The sequence below is a fragment of the Gigantopelta aegis genome, chromosome 14 (assembly GCF_016097555.1).
Source record: "Gigantopelta aegis isolate Gae_Host chromosome 14, Gae_host_genome, whole genome shotgun sequence".
NCBI classification, from domain to species: Eukaryota; Metazoa; Mollusca; class Gastropoda; order Neomphalida; family Peltospiridae; genus Gigantopelta; species Gigantopelta aegis.
Window position 1 is genome coordinate 58,032,037 of NC_054712.1, and position 23,045 is coordinate 58,055,081.

At 36.6% G+C, this 23,045-nt stretch overlaps 1 protein-coding gene across 1 annotated transcript; it reads right to left on the reverse strand.

Moving 5' to 3' along the window:
- Positions 1-6,220: 6,220 nt before the first annotated feature.
- LOC121389040 lies at positions 6,221-22,784 on the reverse strand. The gene is made up of 8 exons (XM_041520648.1): positions 22,734-22,784; positions 15,059-15,143; positions 13,917-14,065; positions 13,128-13,233; positions 12,029-12,186; positions 11,058-11,181; positions 8,833-8,951; positions 6,221-7,032 (listed from the first exon to the last, which is right to left on the reverse strand). Exons 1-8 carry the CDS (start codon positions 22,765-22,767, stop codon positions 6,965-6,967), a joined length of 843 nt encoding a protein of 280 aa, XP_041376582.1. The 5' UTR covers positions 22,768-22,784; the 3' UTR covers positions 6,221-6,964.
- Between the last annotated feature and the right edge of the window lie 261 nt (positions 22,785-23,045).

The window sequence follows — 23,045 nt, forward strand, 5'->3', positions numbered from 1 at the left end:
CAGAAGTGAAATCGCGTTAAAAAAACAAAAATCAATGTAAATGGGTAACAGATCTGCCATAAATGCAGAAAAAAAGGCTATTAATCTTATTTCTGTAAATATCCTATGATCGGGATCTTGTTGATATATTTTTAGTAAATACATTAGATACATTGTACATTACCGTGCAAAACAAGAATGCATTGAATTTTCTTAGTTAATAATTAATGTGTTTAAATGCATGGGCGGATCCAGGAAATATTTTTAGGGGGGGGGGACCAAAAAAGAAGGGCACATTGACTCGTCAAAAGGGCACCTTACTACAAGTTTTGATATTTACAATTAATATGAATTCCTACAGTTCTACGTCATAATATACTAGCAATAATGAAGTAAATTGGCGTCACTCGCGTTAGAACCTCAATGGGGCCCCATTGAGACTCAATAACACAGACACATATCTGCAAACTTGCGCATGTACACGAAAATCTTGATTTCATTTATCTACAATATAATTATTGTTTACTTAAAAAAAAAAAAATTCTACAAACAAAAAGGGCACTTGGACATTTTGAGGGCACTTGAACAATTTTTGGGGGGGACGCTTCCCCCTGGTCCCCCCCCTTGGATCCGCCCATGAAATGTATTTTACTCAATACTTATATGAATGAATTTCTGGTACATCATTATCAAAGATCCGATTGCAAGGAAATAAATGGACAATAAATGTCTCGTTTGGAAGTGATGTGTGTCCACGCTTAGCTCAGTTGGGTTAATACCTAAGAGTGAACAACAAACGTCATCTCTAGTTTGAGAAAAATACTAGCAACTATGTATAAGAGTATATTGCAATATGTATAACACGATATGAGTATATACATAATATGTATAACACGATATGAGTATACATAATATGTATAACACGATATGAGTATACATAATATGTATAACACGATATGAGTATATACATAATATGTATAACACGATCTGAGTATATACATAATATGTATAACACGATATGGGTATATACATAATATGTATAACACGATCTGAGTATATACATAATATGTATAACACGATCTGAGTATATACATAATATGTATAACACGATATGAGTATATACATAATATGTATAACACGATATGAGTATATACATAATATGTATAACACGATATGAGTATATACATAATATGTATAACACGATATGAGTATATACATAATATGTATAACACGATATGAGTATATACATAATATGTATAACACGATATGAGTATATGCACATATGTATAACACGATATGAGTATATACATAATATGTATAACACGATATGAGTATATACATAATATGTATAACACGATATGAGTATATACATAATATGTATAACACGATATGAGTATACATAATATGTATAACACGATATGAGTATACATAATATGTATAACACGATATGAGTATATACATAATATGTATAACACGATATGAGTATACATAATATGTATAACACGATATGAGTATACATAATATGTATAACACGATATGAGTATACATAATATGTATAACACGATATGAGTATATACATAATATGTATAACACGATGTGAGTATATACATAATATGTATAACACGATATGAGTATACATAATATGTATAACACGATATGAGTATATATAATATGTATAACACGATATGAGTATATACATAATATGTATAACACGATATGAGTATATATAATATGTATAACACGATATGAGTATATACATAATATGTATAACACGATATGAGTATATACATAATATGTATAACACGATATGAGTATATACATAATATGTATAACACGATATGAGTATATACATAATATGTATAACACGATATGAGTATACATAATATGTATAACACGATATGAGTATATACATAATATGTATAACACGATATGAGTATATACATAATATGTATAACACGATATGAGTATATATATAATATGTATAACACGATATGAGTTTATACATAATATGTATAACACGATATGAGTATATACATAATATGTATAACACGATATGAGTATACATAATATGTATAACACGATATGAGTATATACATAATATGTATAACACGATATGAGTATATACATAATATGTATAACACGATATGAGTATATACATAATATGTATAACACGATATGAGTATATACACATATGTATAACACGATATGAGTATATACATAATATGTATAACACGATATGAGTATATACATAATATGTATAACACGATATGAGTATATATAATATGTATAACACGATATGAGTATATACATAATATGTATAACACGATATGAGTATATACATAATATGTATAACACGATATGAGTATATACATAATATGTATAACACGATATGAGTATATACATAATATGTATAACACGATATTATGTATAAGAAGATATGAGTTTGTATAATACGAATAAGAATATCAACTATGCATACTACGAATGAGAATATCTGAGCATGCATAGTGTGTATAAGAAGATCAACATAATGAATACATTGCAAAAAGAAAAAAAATCCTTGAGACGTTTATGGCCTCCAAGTAGTTATATTTTTCTGTATATATACAGTGGAACCTCGTTAGTCCGGACAGTATGGTTATTAAAAAAAACGTCCGGATTAACGAATTTCCGGATTACTGAAATGTATGTGACGAGTAACCTCCCTTGATTCACAAACAAAATAAAAACGACACATTTGATTTTTAGGACCAAACATTTCTTCAACCAATTTTGTTCTGTTGATCCGCCTCGTGGTGTGAATAAGCGCTATTTGCATGTCCGTGAGGCCAGTCTACTATTCAGTAGTGTACTGCCAGGTGGTTGTGTCAAAGTTAGAAAATGCGATTAAATAAAATGAAATACTGTTTAAGACATGTTGCATTGTTGATACTAAATGTTTGATTACTAGCGACAAGTTTTAAATTTTATTAGTCGTGTTTTGTCGTACCAGTTAATGTTGTAAATCTAGGCCACGTTCATTTCCACGAAGTGGGTACGTTGTTGAGGAATGCATACCGTATATTGTTTCTCAGTTATATAAATTCATTATTAGTTTAAAGTTTCTACGTTTACAGATTATATTTTAAACATATTTAATAGCGAAATTATAATTCATTTCTGCTATATCTACTGATATAATACATGATACATCCCTCCGTCCCTAGCACAGAAATACAACTTCCTCAAAACCGGCGTGAAACTGAATAAGCAATGTTCCACTTATGAAAGAGTCGCAAGCCAGTGTTTTGATAGCAATAACATATAAAGACGTTTCCTTTGTCTTAATTTTGGGTGACTGGCAATACTCTTGAGTTGGACACCAAAACAATTATGAACAATATTCAGTAATAAATCATACATGTAAGTTAGGAGGGTAGTTACAAAACGAGGTCATGGAGTACCGTAGGGTATGATCAAGAGTTACCCACTTTTAAAAATAAAATATTCTTCTTTTTTTCATAAAATAAAGCAGCCAGTCTGGTCATAGATCAAATAAATTATATTTTAAAAAACAACAAACACTTGTGAACACTTGTGCTCTATCCGACTAACACTAAATAAACACAGGTGAATAGTTAAATAAACTGCAGTGTGAAACCCCGTGCAGCCATTTTATCTCTGTCGATTCCATGAGCGTTAATTGCCTTAATTGGCGGGTTACTTTTATGTTCAATCGGTTAAACGAAGCAAATTGCCTTTACTTTTTACATTTGGTTCAGAATTTTGACCGTCCGGTTCCGGAAGCTGAATATCTGGATTAATGAATAACTTTACTGAGTGGTCATTTCGTTTTGCAAAAAAAAAACGACTATTGGAGTCCGGACTAACGAGGTTCCACTGTATATATACATACGAAGAGTAAAAGTGATTTTTTTTTTTAATTGGCGTATATCGCGTTTTGATTTAAAAAAAGAAAAAAAAAAGAAAACGGGATTTACCCAATACAATTTCATAAGGATCAATCGCGTTTTGCGGCGAATCAGCGGGCCTACGATTAGCTCTTACTGACATACAATAATAGCTTTAACTAAAAAAAAGAAAGAAAATTATTTTTGAACTCTTCATACTACCATGAACCGTTGTTTTGTTTATTTATTGCTACCCGGAATACGTATTATAAAACATGCCAAAATATTTATATTTTATATTACAATATTAGAAGGAAGGAGATGTTTTATTTAACGATGCACTCAATACATTTTATTTACGGTTATATGGTGTCGGAAAAAACTTATTACAATGATCACTAATGTACCTCTGTACAAAAGTCAGTTATAAAATCAACAATTATAATTAAAACAAATGTCAAATGACTATATAGTCATAGGCGTACAGGCTCCCATATTTGTAGGGGGCAGGCTGATTTTTGCCCGAATTAAACGAAAATGCCCGAATTAAACGAAAATGCCCGAATCTGGATAACAACGTTTATTCATAACAGCATTACTATATTTTTACCCAGATTACAACTAATATTGTGGGTAAGAATGATGGAAATACATGGTGAAAAGATTTCAGGCTAGCTGATTTTGCCCGAATATCTCAATCGTTTTTGCCCGAATATGAGGATTTGCTCCAGTACTAGGGGGCTATTGCCCCCCCCCCCCCCCCCCCCCCCCCGTCTCATACTTATATGTACAAATATTGATAAGATAGACAGACACAGGGAGAGAGAGAGACACAGAGAGAGGAGAGAGAGAGAGAGAGAGAGAGAGAGAGAGAGAGAGAGAGAGAGAGAGAGAGAGAGAGAGAGAGAGAGAGACAGAGAGAGACAGACAGAGAGACAGAGAGAGAGGCAGACAAAAAGACAGAACAAGTTTGTTAAAGTTTGTTTTTGTGTAACGACACCACTAGAGCATACTGATTTATTAATCATCGGCTATTCGATGAAAAGACAGAAACAAATAATATATTTAGTGATATCTTATATAAAGAAACATAAAAAAGAAATTTTTTTTTAAAAATGTCCAATTTAAAGAAAAAAACTCACACATTAAGAAAAGATAAAATATATTTATTGTTACTATATGTATATTACACAAACATACAAAATATATATAAAAATACATAATGCATTCATTACGGAATTGTGAGAATGAAGTAGTAACTAATTAAAATATACAAGTTTGTACAAGAAATAATAATACTATCGTGTGTGTGTGTGTGTGTGTGTAAAATATGATATGAAAGTTAGGCGTTGGCTTTTAAAAGCCTATGTAGAGATAATAAAACTTACGTAGCACAATGACAGATGATACGACGACAATAAACCTTACAGTCTGGACTGTTATCTCATGATTTTGGAGTTTGAATTTTTTTTCTTCTACATTTGGAATAACTGTATTTTTTAATATTATTTGTATTCCATAGAAATATAAATCCATTGTTGGCATTTTTTGTCCTTCACAATTTTAACGTCCATCTCGATTTCAAGATGGCGGCTAAGCTAAATCCACATGATTCAATATTTGAACTTATTTGTATGTTTTATATTCCTCTACCTATCGCTGTATGCTATTAAATTAAAGATATGTGTCTAACAAAATATGCCATTGTTCAAAGTGATAACCAAAAGGAGGAGACCCCATCTGAGGCTAGAACACAACACTCAACACATGATATTGTAGTCCAGGGAAAAAAAGGCCAACAATGGATTTATTCATGTTAGGTGAATGAACGAATGAACGAATAAATGAATGAATGAATGTTTAACGATAACCCAGCACAAAATTAAAAATTGGCTATTGGGTGTCCTTCATGTTAGGTATGCAAAGAAGCTAAAAAAAATAAAAATACATTTGACAAAATGTAGCAAAAAAAGAAAGCAAATTACATTGAATGTTATTAATATATATATATATATATATATATATATATATATATATATATATATATATATATATATACCTAGATAAAGTTAACCTTTGTTTTGTTTAACACCATTAAAGCACATTGATTTGTTCATTATCGGCTGTTGGATGTGAAACATTTGGTCATTTTGATATATAACCCACTATATATTTTTCATTAGTAGCAAGGGATCTTTTATATGCATCATCCCACAGACAGGATAGCACATACCACGGTCAATTGTGGTGCACTGGCTGGAACGAGAAATAGCTCAATGGGCCCACCGACGGGGGCCGATCATAGACCGGACACTTTACCACTGGGATACGTCCCGCTCCTTGTGTTATGCACTATCCCACAGACAGGATAGCACATACCACAGCCTTTGATATACCAGTCGTAGTGATAAAACTAGATAATGTATAATGACATTTAAAAAATGGGTCAACTGAGGGGGTACCTCCCCCTATCAGACTCAAGAACGCCAGGCGAGTTGTCTGCCGACCGCGTTAGATTCAGCCCCAGCCCCTACCTAAACGTTAATCATTACTGTTGGTCACTTCACAGTACTAATCCACAATAATTCCCTCAGAAACATTTTAATGTTATGTAAAACGATTTTGACAAAACATACATTAACTGTTCTTGGCTTATATTTTACAATCGCTTCATAAATATGTAGTCTAACGCGTGTCTGGCTATAAGAAACTGTACAAGAAAAGATTGTTTTGAAATCATTATAGTGTGATGTTGTTTTTGTTACGCTAATAGCTTTAAGTATCGATAGCAGAAAGAACTCACCATACAGAGATTTGTTTAAAATAGAAATAACCAAAGTTCATGTATGTCAGATGATGAATTATGCGTGTATCTTTTGTTAGAACATATATATTTTACATATTTGACATAATGTTTGAGTCGATATTTGATTAGCTCGATATCGACACAGCAGTGCTCGACTATACATATGAAATCTGTTGTGGTTAGGATTTGGGTTTTTTTCATGCGTATGTAAAGAAATTAAGTATTGAACAAGAATTAATGTCACAAGAAACAAATCAAATAGGTGAATTCCGTCCAATTTGTGTTTGTCCTACATGTGTAGGATGATGACTATTGCAGCTACGAAGTGGATTAACATGGTCCTGCTGGTCAATGATTCTGAAAAAAGACAGAGTAGGCCTAATCATAACAACAACAACACCACCACTAATGACAATAACAACTATTCGTGCATCAGGGCGTGTGTTCAAGTGTGCATGGATGGATGGACGGACGGACGGACGGACGGACGGACGGGTGATCTGATGGATTGGATGGATTTGATGAATGATGGGATAGATGAATGGATGGATTGGATGGACGATTGGATTGGATGGATGGATGGTGGATATGGATGAATGGATGGACAGATGTATGTATGTATTTTAATTCACTGACAGTTCCCAGACCATCACGATGACGGAAAGAGAGAAGAGAGAGAGGGGGGGGGGGGGGGGGGAGATAGAAAGAAAGTGGGATAGAGAGAGAGAGAGAGAGAGAGAGAGAGAGAGAGCCAGAAAAAAGACAGAGAGAGATAATTATGTATAGAGAGAGAGAGACAGAGAGGGGAGACAGGGAGGGAGAGGATAGGGATGGATGGAGAATGAGAGGGAGAGACAGACAGACACAGAGAGATAATTATGTATATAGAGAGTTAGAGAGACAGAGAGGGGAGGGAGGGAGAGGATAGGGAGGGGTGGAGAATGAGAGGGCGAGACAGACACAGAGAGATAAGTATGTATATAGAGTTAGAGAGACAGAGGGGAGACAGGGAGGGAGGGAGAGAATAGGGACGGATGGAGAATGAGAGGGAGAGACAGACAGACACAGAGAGATAATTATGTATATAGAGAGTTAGAGAGACAGGGAGGGAGGGAGAGGATAGGGACGGACGGAGGGATGGAGAGGAAGAGACAGACAGACACCGAGAGATAAGTATGTATATATAGAGTTAGAGAGACAGAGAGGGGAGACAGGGAGGGAGGGAGAGGATAGGGACGGACTGAGGGATGGAGAATGAGAGGGAGAGACAGACAGACAGACACACAGAGATAATTATGTATATAGAGAGTTAGAGAGACAGAGAGGGGAGACTGGGAGGGAGGGAGAGAATAGGGACGGATGGAGAATGAGAGGGAGAGACAGACACAGAGAGATAAGTATGTATATAGAGTTAGAGAGACTAAGAGGGAAGACAGGGAGGGAGGGAGAGAATAGGTACGGATGGAGAATGAGAGGGAGAGACAGACACAGAGATATAATTATGTATATATAGAGTTAGAGAGGGGAGACGGGGAGGGAGGGAGAGGATAGGGACGGACGGAGGGATGGAAAGGGAGAGACAGACACAGAGAGATAAGTATGTATATAGAGTTAGAGAGACTAAGAGGGGAGACAGGGAGGGAGGGAGAGAATAGGGACGGATGGAGAATGAGAGGGAGAGACAGACAGACACAGAGATATAATTATGTATATATAGAGTTAGAGAGGGGAGACAGGGAGGGAGGGAGGGAGAGGATAGGGATGGACGGAGGGGTGGAGAATGAGAGGGAGAGACAGACAGAGAGAGATAATTATGTATATATAGAGTTAGAGAGACAGGGAGGTAGGGAGAGGATAGGGACGGACGGAGGGATGGAGAGACAGACAGACACAGAGAGATAATTATGTATATAGAGAGTTAGAGAGACAGATAGGGGAGACAGGGAGGGAGGGAGGGAGAGGATAAGGAGGGATAGAGAATGAGAGGGAGAGAGACAGACACAGAGAGATAATTATGTATATAGAGAGACAGAGAGGGGAGACGGGGAGGGAGGGAGAGGATAGGGACGGATGGAGGGATGGAGAATTAGAGGGAGAGACAGACAGACACAGAGAGATAATTATCTTGTGAATATGCTGAATGAATTGTGCACATACCTGCTGTATTAGGATCTCCACAGATCTTGGCTAGTTTTGGCTTGCCCGCCTCAAGGTCCTGTTTCCTCTCACACCCATCGCCGGCCGTCTCAAGACACGAAAACATTGTATTGTACAGGCTAAAATTACACAAATATATATACAATGTATTTAATGTCATATCTATATCTATATCATTTAATATACATGTATATGTTTGCAGTAGCCACACCTGACACACACATAATACACAGATGTTCATACATCAATACATACATACATCAATACATGCATACATAAATGCATACATACATACATACATACATACATCATATTGTTGTTAATACAGACCAAACTGGCATCATGTGAAATTATTATATAGGTGACAATGTCGATGAGGGTCTACTATTTTATTATCTACGAATCGAAAAATATTCCAGCAATGAATAGACTTTGAAAACGTGTTGAAATACCCTTCAAAAAAGTAGGGGAACTCTAATAAGAATTTACAATTGCCAAAATTGAAAGGTATATTAGCTGTGGGGAATGGTTATATGATAATAGTGAATTAATTGGGCAAACATTACAACCGGTAGTTCAGTATTACAGTAGGTTTTATGACCACCAAAGATCTTGAAGGACGACTGGGGTCAGAAGTGAAATTTGAAAGCTGACGGGGTTTTTTATCAGTAAATCGCAAATTCAAAAAATAAAAATGACGAAAAACGAAACAATAACAACTGTATGATCAACAGAATGAAAAGGATTGACAGAAATAATGTTCCACAGTGATTAATGGACCCCAAAATCGAGAATGACACCCCACGCACGTGTACGGGGCAACTGCGTGGGATGCGTTTCGGTGTGTTGCTAAACAGACCTGAACGTTCTTTACTAGGATGTCCGTGGTCAAAACGTATGTTCGGTCTAATAGTTGATATTAACATTAATATTTCAGGTTCCCCTACATTTTTTGAAGAGAAAATATAAAACGTTTTTATTTTAAGGATTTGAAACAGATTATTAAACGTTGGATTTCTAGGTGTTTTTTATTTTAATTTCTTTTGAGAACAAATACACATTGGGTTTTTTAAAAACTCGAACATTATAGTTAATGGAAACATGCGTTCATCATGTATGTGTGTGTATGCGTTTATGCGCACGCGCGCGCGCGTGTGTGTGTGTGTGTGTATGTGTGTGTGTGTTTGTATGTGTGTGTGTGTGTGCGTTTATGCGCACGCGCGTGTGTTTGTGTGTGGATATAGATACATAGACAGGGGCTGGATTTAGCTCAGTCGGTTGAGCGCTCGCTTGAGGTGCTGGCATCGCAGGATCGAACCACCTTAGTGGATCCGTTCAACTGACTGGGTTTTTTCTCATTCCAACCAGTGCACCACAACTGGTCAAAGACCGTGGTATGTGCTTTCCTGTCTGTGGGAAAGTGCATAATGAAGATCCCTTGCTACATTAAGAAATCCCTTGCTACATATAGAAAACACACATAAATACATACATACATACATACAAAAATACATACATACAGACATACATACAGACATACGCATGCACGCACGCTCGCACGCACACACATGAAATTTGAGCTAAAGTACTAATCAAAATTATACCCATGTGATTTTCCAATCTTATATATTAGTTATGAAAATCCCTTAAATAAAAACCATAAAAATGTGTCAGTATTATTATGACCTGTTAGGGTATTCAAACAACCGGTACAAAAAATGACAATAAATGACCTGTTATAGATAGAAATATGACATGTATTTACAAGTTTACTGCTAAACATATGTAATTTGAAACAGACTATAACACCCAGATAGATATTGATTACACCTGAGACCACTCCTCTGCTAAACTTAGTACTTGTGATTTCACCTGTAAAGTGTAATCAATATCAACCTGGGTGTTATAGTCTATTTCAAATTACATATGTTTAGCAGTAAACTTGTAAATACATCTCACATTTCTATCTATAACAGGTCATGTATTGTCATTTTTTGTACCGGTTGTTTGAATACCGTAACAGGTCATGATAATACTGATGCATTTTTATGTTTTTTATTTCAGGGATTTTCATAACTAATATATAAGACTGGAAAATCACCTGGGTATCATTTTGATTAGTGCTTTAGTGATATTACTCCTTTGAAGAATATTATATATACAGGGTGTCATAAAACAGTACTTTTCCTTTCACTTCGTGAGAAGCGAGAAGAGAGAGAACTCACCGACACAACGCTGGCTTGTCCGACCGCAGCGCGTTTTGTAGAAACTTCACGTCAAACTGCCCATCCTTGGAGGGAATCTTCTTAAAGACACATGCACCGAGATTACTGCAGGCTTTAGATTGAGCTGGAATGGAGGATAATAACGGTACTTTAGCTGATACAAGTGGTGAATGGTTGAATATCAGTAATAACCAATACTTCAGCTGTTACAGGTGGTTAACGTTGAATATCAGTAATAACCAATACTTCAGCTGTTACAGGTGGTGAAGGTTGAATGTCAGTAACAACCAATACTTCAGCTGTTACAGGTGGTTAACGTTGAATATCAGTAATAACCGATACTCCAGTTGTTACAAGTGGTGAAGGTTGAATATCGGTAATAACCGACACTCCAGCTGTTACAAGTGGTGAAGGTTGAATATCTGTAATGACCTATACTCCAGCTGTTACAAGTGGTGAAGGTTAAATATCAGTGATAACCGATACTCCAGCTATTACAATTGGTGATGGTTGAATGTCAATAATAACCAATAAATACAAGATTTACACCACCGAGGCCAGTTAATACAATATTTACACCACCGAAGCCGGTTAATACAAGATTTACACTATCGAGGCCGATTAATACAAGATTTACACTATCGAGGCCGGTTAATACAAGATTTACACTATCGAGGCCGGTTAATACAAGATTTACATCATCGAGGCCGGTTAATACAAGATTTACACCACCAAAGCCGGTTAATACAAGATTTACACAATCGAGGCTGGTTAATACAAGATTTACACTATCGAAACCGGTTAATACAATATTTACACCACCAATTCTGGTTAATACAAGATTTACACCACCAAAGCCGGTTAATACAAGATTTACACAATCGAGGCTGGTTAATACAAGATTTACACTATCGAAACCGGTTAATACAATATTTACACCACCAATTCTGGTTAATACAAGATTTACTCACGTGCATTGCTTGTAAAGGCGTTGGCAAAGAACTGAACGAGTGGATCACTGCACAGGATGTCGAGGATGACCTCCACCTGGGTCATCGCGAACACCAGTTGACTTGTCAGGCTGCAGTTCGTCTGGGCTCTCTTCCAGCAAGACGTCACAGGCTTGTAGCTGAAACAGTTCAAGAGTGTCCTGTTTAATGACACCGGCACTAGTGCACATTGATTTATTGGACATAAGGCTGGTAGGTACAGGGTTCGCAGCTCGGTACCGGCTCCCACATGAACATGATAAAAACTCATAACATTGGACATTAGATGTAGAACATAATAAAAGCGCATACTGGTAACATTAAATATTAAATATAAAAAGTAATAAAAGCTCATAACATTAGACATGGGATCTGGAATATGATGAACCTCCATATCGTTAGACATTAGATCTAAGACGTGATGCACGCTCATACGATTAGGCATTGGATCTAGAACATGATTAACACTCCTAACGTAAGACATTGGATCTAGAACATGATTAACGCTCATAACATAAGACACTGGGTCTAGAACATGATTAACACTCATAACATAAGACACTGGGTCTAGAACATGATTAACACTCATAACATTAGACATTGGATCTAGAACATGATTAACGCTCATAACATAAGACATTGGATCTAGAACATGATTAACGCTCATAACATAAGACATTGGATCTAGAACATGATTAACGCTCATAACATAAGACATTGGATCTAGAACATGATTAACGCTCATAACATAAGACATTGGATCTAGAACATGATAAACGATCAAAATATTAGATCTAGAACATAATGAACGCACACAACAATAGACATTGGATCTAGAACATGATAAACACTGATGGGAAATGGCAAGTGTGTGGCACGGATAGCCACAAGAGACAAGCACCTTCCCTGGTTAGGAAGATAAGGACTGGGATGTAGAGGTGGACAGCTGAAGACGTTGAAAGATAGGAGGAGCTGCCAGATCAGGAAGAAAAGAGATGGGAAGACAAAGGAGAGAAAGAAAAGGTTGCAGTGAGATAAAGAAAATAATAGTAATTTTTAAAAAGTGGAATGTGCGCCTTACGTTGTACAAGGCTTGGCTCTCAAATCTGCACTGCTACTGTCGCTGGTGCACTGCTTTAAGGCGGAACAACTTTGGTGGCTTTTTACCGAGGCATCACTAAGAGAGCCTACAGAAAGGATACGGAAATATGAACATCATACTGTATTAGTTGCCTTGTTTCGTTTCTTATATTACATGTGGTTTATGAAGATCCCTAAAATAAACATTTGATCACGCACACACACTCTCTCTCTCTCTCTCTCTGTGTCTCTCTCTCCCCCCCCCCCCCCCCCCCCCCCCCTCTCTCTCTCTCTCTCTCTCTCTCTCTCTCTCTCTCTCTCTCTCTCTCTCTCTCTCTCTCTCTCTCTCTCTCTCTCTCTCTGTGTATGTGCTATTCTGTCTGTGGAATGGTGCATATAAAATATCCCTTGCTGCTAATGCAAACATGTAGCGGGTTTCCTCGTTATACTACACTATATACTAGTATGTCATACATTACCAAATGTTTAATAACCGATGATTAATGAATCAATGTGCTCTAGTGGTGTCGTTAAACAAAACAAACTTTAACTTTTTTTAAATTATCATTAGACGCAGATGTAGATGTGTGTGTGCGTGCGCGTGCATGCTTATATTGTGTTGGAAATATGGTTAAGGACCACGTAGCTAATTAGAGAGGAAACTCGCTGCCGTCACGCCCTGGGCTAGTATTTTCGATTAGCTGCAAGGGATCTTTGTCTGTGTGCGTGTGTGTGTGTGTGTGCGTGTGTGTGTGTGTGCGTGTGTTACATGAGCCATATTTATTCTTACCTCTGTAGAAGAGGTAGGACACTGAAGTCTCAGTGTGCTGTATCTCTGTGCCGCATTCTCTGACGCGAGTCTGGCTGAGACTGGTGATGTTTTGTGCGACCTCATCGCACCCCGAAGTCTTCAGACAGCTGATGTAATCGGCAAGTTTCCTGTTAATAAATTAAAGTCATCCTCAAGAACTCTGCTACAGTGCCCAATAAAATCATTTATCCTGCAATCAGTGAATCACAATATGATAACTAGATAAAGTTCTATACTTTCGATCACTTGCCAAAAATAGAGCTTTTTGGGACGGAATTACTTTTACACTAGTTGTGATCAGCAAAGGAATGGTGTACTGTTCAAAGGTACTTGTTCTTTTATTTCCAGCTGATTGATTTGAGTTTTAAAAACTGTTGTTATTTAAGAACTATTTTGTTTTGGTGTTTAGATATTGTTAGTGACAAGTCATTCAACTCGTGCGGCCATACCACTCTGGTAAACGGTAAAGTTGTCAAATAAAACGATTCATTTCATTATTTTTTCGTTTTATGCAGGGTAAATAAAATAACTAGTTACTTACTGTCTTAAGACATAGGTTTTGTCGAATGGATGAATGCCGCTCGGCAGAGCCTCGCAACATTTGCAGTTTTAACCTTCGCATTTTTTTTACAATCCCCCTCCAAACATCCCCCAAAGTTCTCATGTCACTGGGACCCCTCCCCCAATGAATTTTTTGGACCCGCCACTTAATTTTTGCAATAAAATAAATTATAAATGTCAGAAATAAAATTATTTGGACGTAAGTTTTCTGGGCATTTAATTCAAGGTAGGTCTATAATTTTTACATTTCACAAGAAAAATTAATAAATATTTTGATCGTTATGCAACTTTGAGAAATTAAACATTTTATTCCAATACACAAAAACAAAACTGCCATAGCTCACGCTCCTGCTGTAGGGTTTATTTTTATTTATTTTTAAATGTTAATACTGTATTTCGGGGTTTTTTAAGTCGTTAGAAATTAAAATATAAAATGCCTACATATGAACTTGAGTAGAATGCTGAACGGCATTGTTATTTGACACAAAGACAAGGGACACAACTCTCCATCTAACTATGGGCGTGTGTGTGTGTATTTTGTGGTTGAAGGGGTTACTTACTGGCAGTCCACTCTGCCTTCCGTTGAAAAGTCTGAGCTGCAGGAAGTGACATTTGCGCAGCCTCCTAGAATCGTGGCGGGAAAAACTGGAAATGGAACAAACCAAAGATTAATTTCTAAAATCACTATATGTATATATGCAAATCCTGTCACAGTAGGTAGCCATGGTAGTATTAAACGTTCTATAGTTTGGAGAAGTTCGAATATTGATACAAAGAAAGAAAGAAATGTTTTATTTAACGACGCACTCAACACATTTTATTTACGGTTATATGACGTCAGACATATGGTTAAGGACCACACAGATACAGAGATAGGAAACCCGCTGTCTCCACTTCATGGGCTACTCTTTTCGATTAGCAGCAAGAGATCTTTTATATGCACCATCCCACAGACAGGGTAGTACATACCACGGCCTTTAATATACCAGTCGTGGTGCACAATATTGATACATGTTTCAAGCATAATTTTCAGCAGTTATGCTACTGATCGAAGGTGACGGAATCAACTGTATTCCAGTTGGATGTTGTGGAGTTCTCAATGCTTGGAAAACCCTGATAACACTGATGAGTTGGAGAACTTTCATTACAAAGCTGAACATTAGGAGGGCATAGTTTGCAGTGGTGTGTGTGTGGGGGGGGGGGGGGGGGGGGGGGGGGTTAGTGGGGTGTGGCCAAGCCATATTTTTGTATCTTTATGCGTATGGAGTAGGCCAAAAAAACGTACATTCTCCAGCTCAAGTTGGGGCTTAGTCTGTAGTGGTGTGTGTGTGAAGGGCCGTACCCTCAGGGGGAGGGGGAGGGGTAGGGGAGCAATTGCCCCCCTGAGAATATCACCTTTTTTTACTCCAGAAAATAACATACACATCTCAGGTTTAATTTATATAGTGTTTAATTTGGTGTGTGTGCGTGTGTGTGTGTGTGTGTGTGTGTTGGGGAGGGGGGTGGACAATGCCATATTTGTATCTTTATTCATGTGGAGTAGGCCACAAACCGTACATTTTCGTAATTTAGTGAACTAAAATGAAGCAATACAAGATTTCACCTATTAGGCCTAAACCAAATCTGTGTTTCTGGGCACCCAACCCTGCAATCTGATTAAAATTAGCTCTACTGGTCTCACCAGTAGACATAACAGCATTGCGTGGAACCCCGTGTCCAGGTGACATTTCATCTATAAATAACAATTTAAATATCGACCAATTACACTTCGCCTTTTATAGCGTTATTCGGGAGCATCAATTCTAAAAATATCGGGTGAGACTATTTCAACATTAAAAAAACAGGGGGAAAAGTGCAGTAATAAACTCTGGATTGTATACAAGTATAAACAGATTTTATGGCTATACCATCACAGGGTTTTGTTTTTTTTCGTCTTGAAACGAATTTTATATAAAATTTTATATTGAAATTAGTTTCCGGCATACTTCGTAATTCACCCGAATCATTTCGTATACCTTCGGCATAATCCCGAATGTTTTCAAATTCTTTTCAAATCACTGGCATGATTTTGCAAGTAAGGTTTTGATTGGTCGAATGAAAGGTCAACTGGACATGAGCTCCAACGGGCTGCTGTTAGATCCACATGTAATAGTGGAGCTAATTTTAATTAGATTGCCAACCCTACCCATAAGCGTACGAGAAAGAGGGGGAGGGGGGGGGGGGCAACTGCCCCCTAGTGCTGGAGCAAAACCTCAAATTCGGGCAAAAATTATACAGATATTCGGGCAAAATGTGCTAAGCTAAGACCTTTTCACAATGTATTTCCATCATTCTACCCACAATATTAGTTGTAATCCATGTCAAAATGCGTAGTGATTCGTTTACAACCCTATATAGCTGTTTGGCACTGATGCTAATGTGAGTAAATGTTGTTATTGAAATTCGGGAATTTTTGTTTAATTGAGGCAAAAGCCAGCCTACCCCCCCCCCCCCCCTACAAGCCCGTACGCATATGACACTGCATAGAAAACCAAACTACCTACCCTACCTACAAACCTTGAAACACACATTTCTTAAGGACTTAAAAGCATTTTACAATCCAGTCCAGGGACCCGTCCCACGAAGCGATATTCGACCTGTAGTTCACTCGAAGAACACGTACATTTTACTTGTTCTACTCTATATAAGAAGTTTGTTTTATTTAACGACGCCACTAGAGCACATTGATTTTTTTTTATCTTATCAGCGGCTATTGGACGTCAAACATATGGTCATTCTGACTACTCTTTTACGACAGGCAGCAAGGGATCTTTTATTTGCGCTTCCCACAGGCAGGATAGCACAAACCGACCAGTGATCCATAACTGGTTCAACAAAGGTCATGGTTTGTGCTATCCTGCCTGTGGGAAGTGCAAATAAAAGATCCCTTGCTGCTAATCGGAAAGAGTAGCACATGAAGTGGCGACAGCGGGTTTCCTCTCAAAATATGTGTGGTCCTTAACCATATGTCTGACGCCATATAATCGTAAATAAAATGTGTTGAGTGCGTCGTTAAATAAAAAAAATTTCTTTCTATATAAATAAAGTTAAAAAATATGATTTGTGAAACTAGAGCCTATGAACTCCTAACTATAGATTGTGCCCCCCCCCCCCCCCACACACACACACCTTACTCCAAATATCGTTCCTATGGACCTGAATTCGTTTAAAAACAACAATGCTTTTAGAATATATATATATATATATATATATATATATATATATATATATATCATATAATTAGCATGAACCAACAGGAACGATAACTCGTGACGGCATGAATTGCGTCTGCGCAAAAACTGGCTCCAGATTTCTCTTATTTAATGGGTACAAACTCCGTCTGAAAGCTCTTTTCTGATAGGTTCTGACACGGGAAACATAGCCAATGAGAAAAGTTAATACATTAATCTGCTAGAATATTCTATTTTCACTTAATTATGCACGCATTTGCCTAAAAATAATTCAGTGTGAAAAGTTTGCTTCAGGTAAAAATGTAGTTAGGAGAGGTGTTCTACATCATGGTTTGGTAATATAAAAAACCATCCATACCTTTATTAGTGTAAATCAGAAAAAATACAGAAAATGGGCGTAAAATTGTTGATTTTGGAAGTTTAACAACCCAATGTGACTATTTCCGAGCGCTCACGGAAATCAACGGAAATTTCTGATCGAAATCCAAGATGGCGGCGCCCATCTCCGATCAGTGTTTACAAACTTTTAAACATGTATTCCTTGACAATGCAATCAATTCTACATGGATTATTACAAGTAATTTGGGGACATATATCATATAATCAATACCTCGTATATATAGACCTCTATTATTGAGTAGAAATTGTTGCAAATGTTGAAACATTTTTTTTGTAACTTCCTCCTCATACCACTTCGCACCCTTTTCATACTAATTAAAAAATGTTTTTATTGAGACGTTATAATCGAGGTACAAACATCATGTCAACTTCCCCAACCCATTCAGAATATTGTAATGCATGTTTTCCATGTCCATGTTGACAATGATACATCCACTCCGGCTCTACTCCATCGGCACCCGGACACGTCCAACAAACTTTACAAAGATTATTCCAAATCATAGTCCTACCAAGTCAGTTAAGTATTTTGTTTGGTGATTCCTGATGGTGTATTTTGTGAGATCTCTGACTGACGCCCTCTCTGTCTCTGAAGGAAATATTTGATAGATTTTGATTGGTCTATCTATTTATTACTGGCTTCAGAGGTCCCACAAAAGACACCACATCACCAGCAAAAGTATTTCATGAAAACAAAAAATAAAAAATTATTTTCAGACATTGGTGGGTGAATATGAACATGACTATTCTCATTACTGACCCTAGTTGTGGACACGTTACTGTGCCAAAACTCCCGTAATATCCATAGCAGACGTGACTTTTTGCTTGCATATATCATTGTAAAACGATACTTAAAACCATTTTAATTCTGCTTTATATTATTTCTTTCCATTTTCAATCAGATTAGAGGTCATATTACATGTAAAAAACAAAATAATCACCAGTTATTTGGATGATTGCCCTGTTACATTCATTATACAGGTTTTTGGACAGAAAATGAAAAAAAATAATTAAAGGTCCATCAACCGGCCGTATACAAAAATTCGTTAAAAATTAATTTTTCACTCTTTTTCATTAAAACAAAAAGCATTCATCTTCTAAAACCCATACTATTATGTATGCAAACAATGAGTTTCCTATTTGAATTTTTTTTAAATCATTGGTTCATGCTAATATAATATCTTACATTTTAAGTGCAATCAAAGTATGTGATATTTTTCAGATCACATACTTTAAGAATTTGATAACTTTGCAAATTAGATGTAAATTAGTCGAGGTCTCGGCACTAGGTATATTGACATTTAAGCAAACGTACTTGGGTGACACTCTATATATATGATTGACGTATGCATTCATAGTCATCAAATAAAAAAATTTCAATGGCAATTTGACACTGAAAGCTGTCCAGCGTTCAGAAAACAAAAAACGTTAGGCATAACTTTATTTTGATGTAAGGACATCCAAAATGACGTCATTCGAGTTTGACGTCATTTCCATTCAAAAATACACCGCGCCACATATTCTTACGTCATTTGAATATCTAGTAATGGCGGACTGGAATTAAAGGGACATTCCTGAGTTTGCTGCAATTTTAAAGATGTTACCAACTAACAGAGACTTTTTAACGATTGTAATTACATATCAAATATATTTTTCTGCATAAAATATTAGTGGCTGTATATTAAACGTGTTTTTGACCGTTCTAATATTTGTACTAGGTTAAATTTCATTTTATTTCCTTAAATATTTTTTGGGCTTCTTACAAATATTAAGACGGCCAGAAACACAATGAATATACAGATACTGATATTCTAAACAAGAAATCGTATTCGAAAAACGATTTTTATGTCAACGAGTTGACAAAAAATCGTATTAGGAAAAACACCATGAAATGATCTATTTATTATATACAGATTTCCTAATTTTTGACAATATCTTTCGCTTTTGGGTAATATCTTTCGCTTATCCTATCGAAAACACGTAACGTCATGATATATTTCTTCCTATGGAACTTTGCCAGAATATTTACTTGACCATAGACTTTTAAAAAGAAATTTGAATAAAAATTCTCTTTATTAACATTTATTTAACAATACTGCGGTGCAAACATACCTGACAACGCGATCCTCTAAAAACTCCCACAAAAACAAAACGAGTCGAACGCCGTTAAATTGTTACACTTACACTCGATGACACTACATTGTGTCATCATTATGCAGCTTCGTATTCAGTTCGTTTTATATATTCTGTCGTAATTGCACTTCGTATTCCGTTTTTATAGGAGCAGTTGTTTAAATTACATTTTTTATTTTTCAAATACGATCAGATGCATTGGTAATCATCAAATTTACCGGCCTCGGTGGCGCAGTGGTTAAGCCATCGGACTACAGGCTGGTAGGTACAGGGTTCGCAGCCCGGTACCGGCTCCAACCCAGAGCGAGTTCTTAAGGGCTCAATGGGTAGGTGTAAGGCCACTACACCCTCTACTCTCTCACTAACCACTAACAAACTAACAACTAACCCACTGTCCTGGACAGGCAGCCCAGATAGCTGAGGTGTGTGCCCAGGACAGCGTGCTTGAACCTTAATTGGATATAAGCACGAAAATAAGTTGAAATCAAATCAAATTTAAATACGAAGAAACGAGACAAAGGGAGATAATTTAATCACGCACTTTTACAAAAAAGTAAATACGATTTCTATATTTTCACTGTAGCTAAAATACAGTGAAAATATGACTTTTCACCGGATATGACTTTTATGGTTTCCGTAGATCTATATATTTCATTGCTATGTATATAATATATATACGTATATATATATGTATATATATATACATACATACATATAGATTGTCATAGGCTAAGGGGTTCCTACTTTTGTAGTGGGGACAGACTGATTTTTACCCGAATTAAACGAAAATGCCCGAATCTGGATAACATTATTTATTCATATTAGCGTTACTGCCAAACAGCTATATACTATCATGGCTCACGCGACCGGGCGAAGTGAGCCCAAACTTCGCTCTGACCAACCTGACTTCGCCGTGCTAGTCACCGTAAGGCGAAATCTGTGTCGCCTTTTTAAAAATAGCCATCACTTGCAATGTACAGAATCACGGATGAAAGGTGAAGAACTTGAGGAACACCTATTCATAGGTAATAAGTGTGAAGTGTGAGAGTTTGAAGACAAGACAAGACAAGACAAGACAAGACAAGAATTTTATTCTCATAAACTGCACCGAGTGCAGTATGGAGAAAATATAAACAAAATAAGTTACAAAGTGTTTTCTGTAGTGGTAATGGACATACTATTTAAGTAATATTAACCCGGAAGACTGACCCTATCAATGACAATTTGCAAATATTTACATAGTTTACACAAAAGTGATTTTTTAGTTGTAGAAAATAACTGGTAAAAGGTAATTGCACTTGCTCTATTGGTATAGTAACTAGGTATATACACATTTCGATCAGTAGATAAAGAGGTACATTTAAAAATATAGTGAAACTCATCACCAACATCAGTGTTGCACAAGTGACATATTCTGTTTTCTCTCTCAGTATTAAACCATCTACCGGTTTCAATAGGAAGTCTGACATTTCCAGTTCTAAATTTACAAAGAATTCTAGCATTTTTTGCTGAGACACTGGCGCCACAAAATTATGCGACAAACTCATAGATAGACGGTCTAGCTCAGACAACGCCCGTGTCTGGCACTAATAGTTGTAGTAATTAACTAGTTTTTCGTAGACTTTGTCATAATGAATAAATTCGACATACAAAGTAGATGTCAAAATTATAAAATAGCGGTGACCTGTCCTACACACCCAACGGCCACTTAAACTGGATCCCCAAGTCGCTAAAGTGTCCGTGTTAAACGGCCACTGTCAATTCTTTAAACATTTTTTTTATTATTGTAAACAACAGTGACAAGATGCAGCAGATAAGCAATGTTCACACCTTCACGAATTCTAGTACCCATTCAGTCTGACAACTCCACAGTGTATTAATTAAGAAACTGTGACTGTGGAACGCATTTGATTGCTTCTGGGTAATCTAAGCTTGACCGTGGTAGATTAATCTACTAGGACAATACCCTGCATGGAGTAGGTGTTAAATGAAATGAGAAGACAAACTTGTAAGAGAATGAATTCTAAACGGTTAAATTAGTGCTTTTCAATTATATTTCATTATTTCTAAAGAAGCCGGCATGTGGAAAGGTGATTTTAAAAAACACCTATAGAGCACATATCCATCAATTAGCAGTCAGACGGTAAGCAAAAAAAAAAAAAAAAAAAAAAAAAATACAGATTGTAAAAGTTGCACCTGTATTAAGATACCCTTTTTTATTATTAAAAATTCAAGTCTCCCTGTTGTTAAAAACTTCGCCCTCTCTAAAGTTTGAGAGAGAAGTGACTTCTCTCTATGATTTTGACATCGCGTGAGGCCTGACTATAGAGTTGCAAATGAATCACTACGCATTTTGTACATGGAATACATCTAATATTGTGGGTACAGTACAATGATGTAAAAACATGGCAAACGGTTCCAGGCCAGCTCATTTTGCCCCTGTCTCGTACGCTTATGCACATTGTCGAAAACTTACCTGTGAGAAGAACGAGTAAAGCCTCTGCCTTCATTTTGATTTCGACTTGTGTTATAGGATGGTGTTACCTCTTACGTGACAGGTCACAGACACCAACACCACTTTATATATACATCTAACGGTACTGACTCACGGGAAGATTGCGCAATGAATCGTCTAATCCTGAGTGTCTTACATTGTAATATGTTTACAAATTAATAGATCCTGTTTGAACACTAAGATTATCAGGGCGTGTGCATGGGGAAGGGGGGGGGGGGGGGTCGGCTTCGAACCCCACCCCTGCTCAAGCAATTAAACAAAAAGTACATAGGC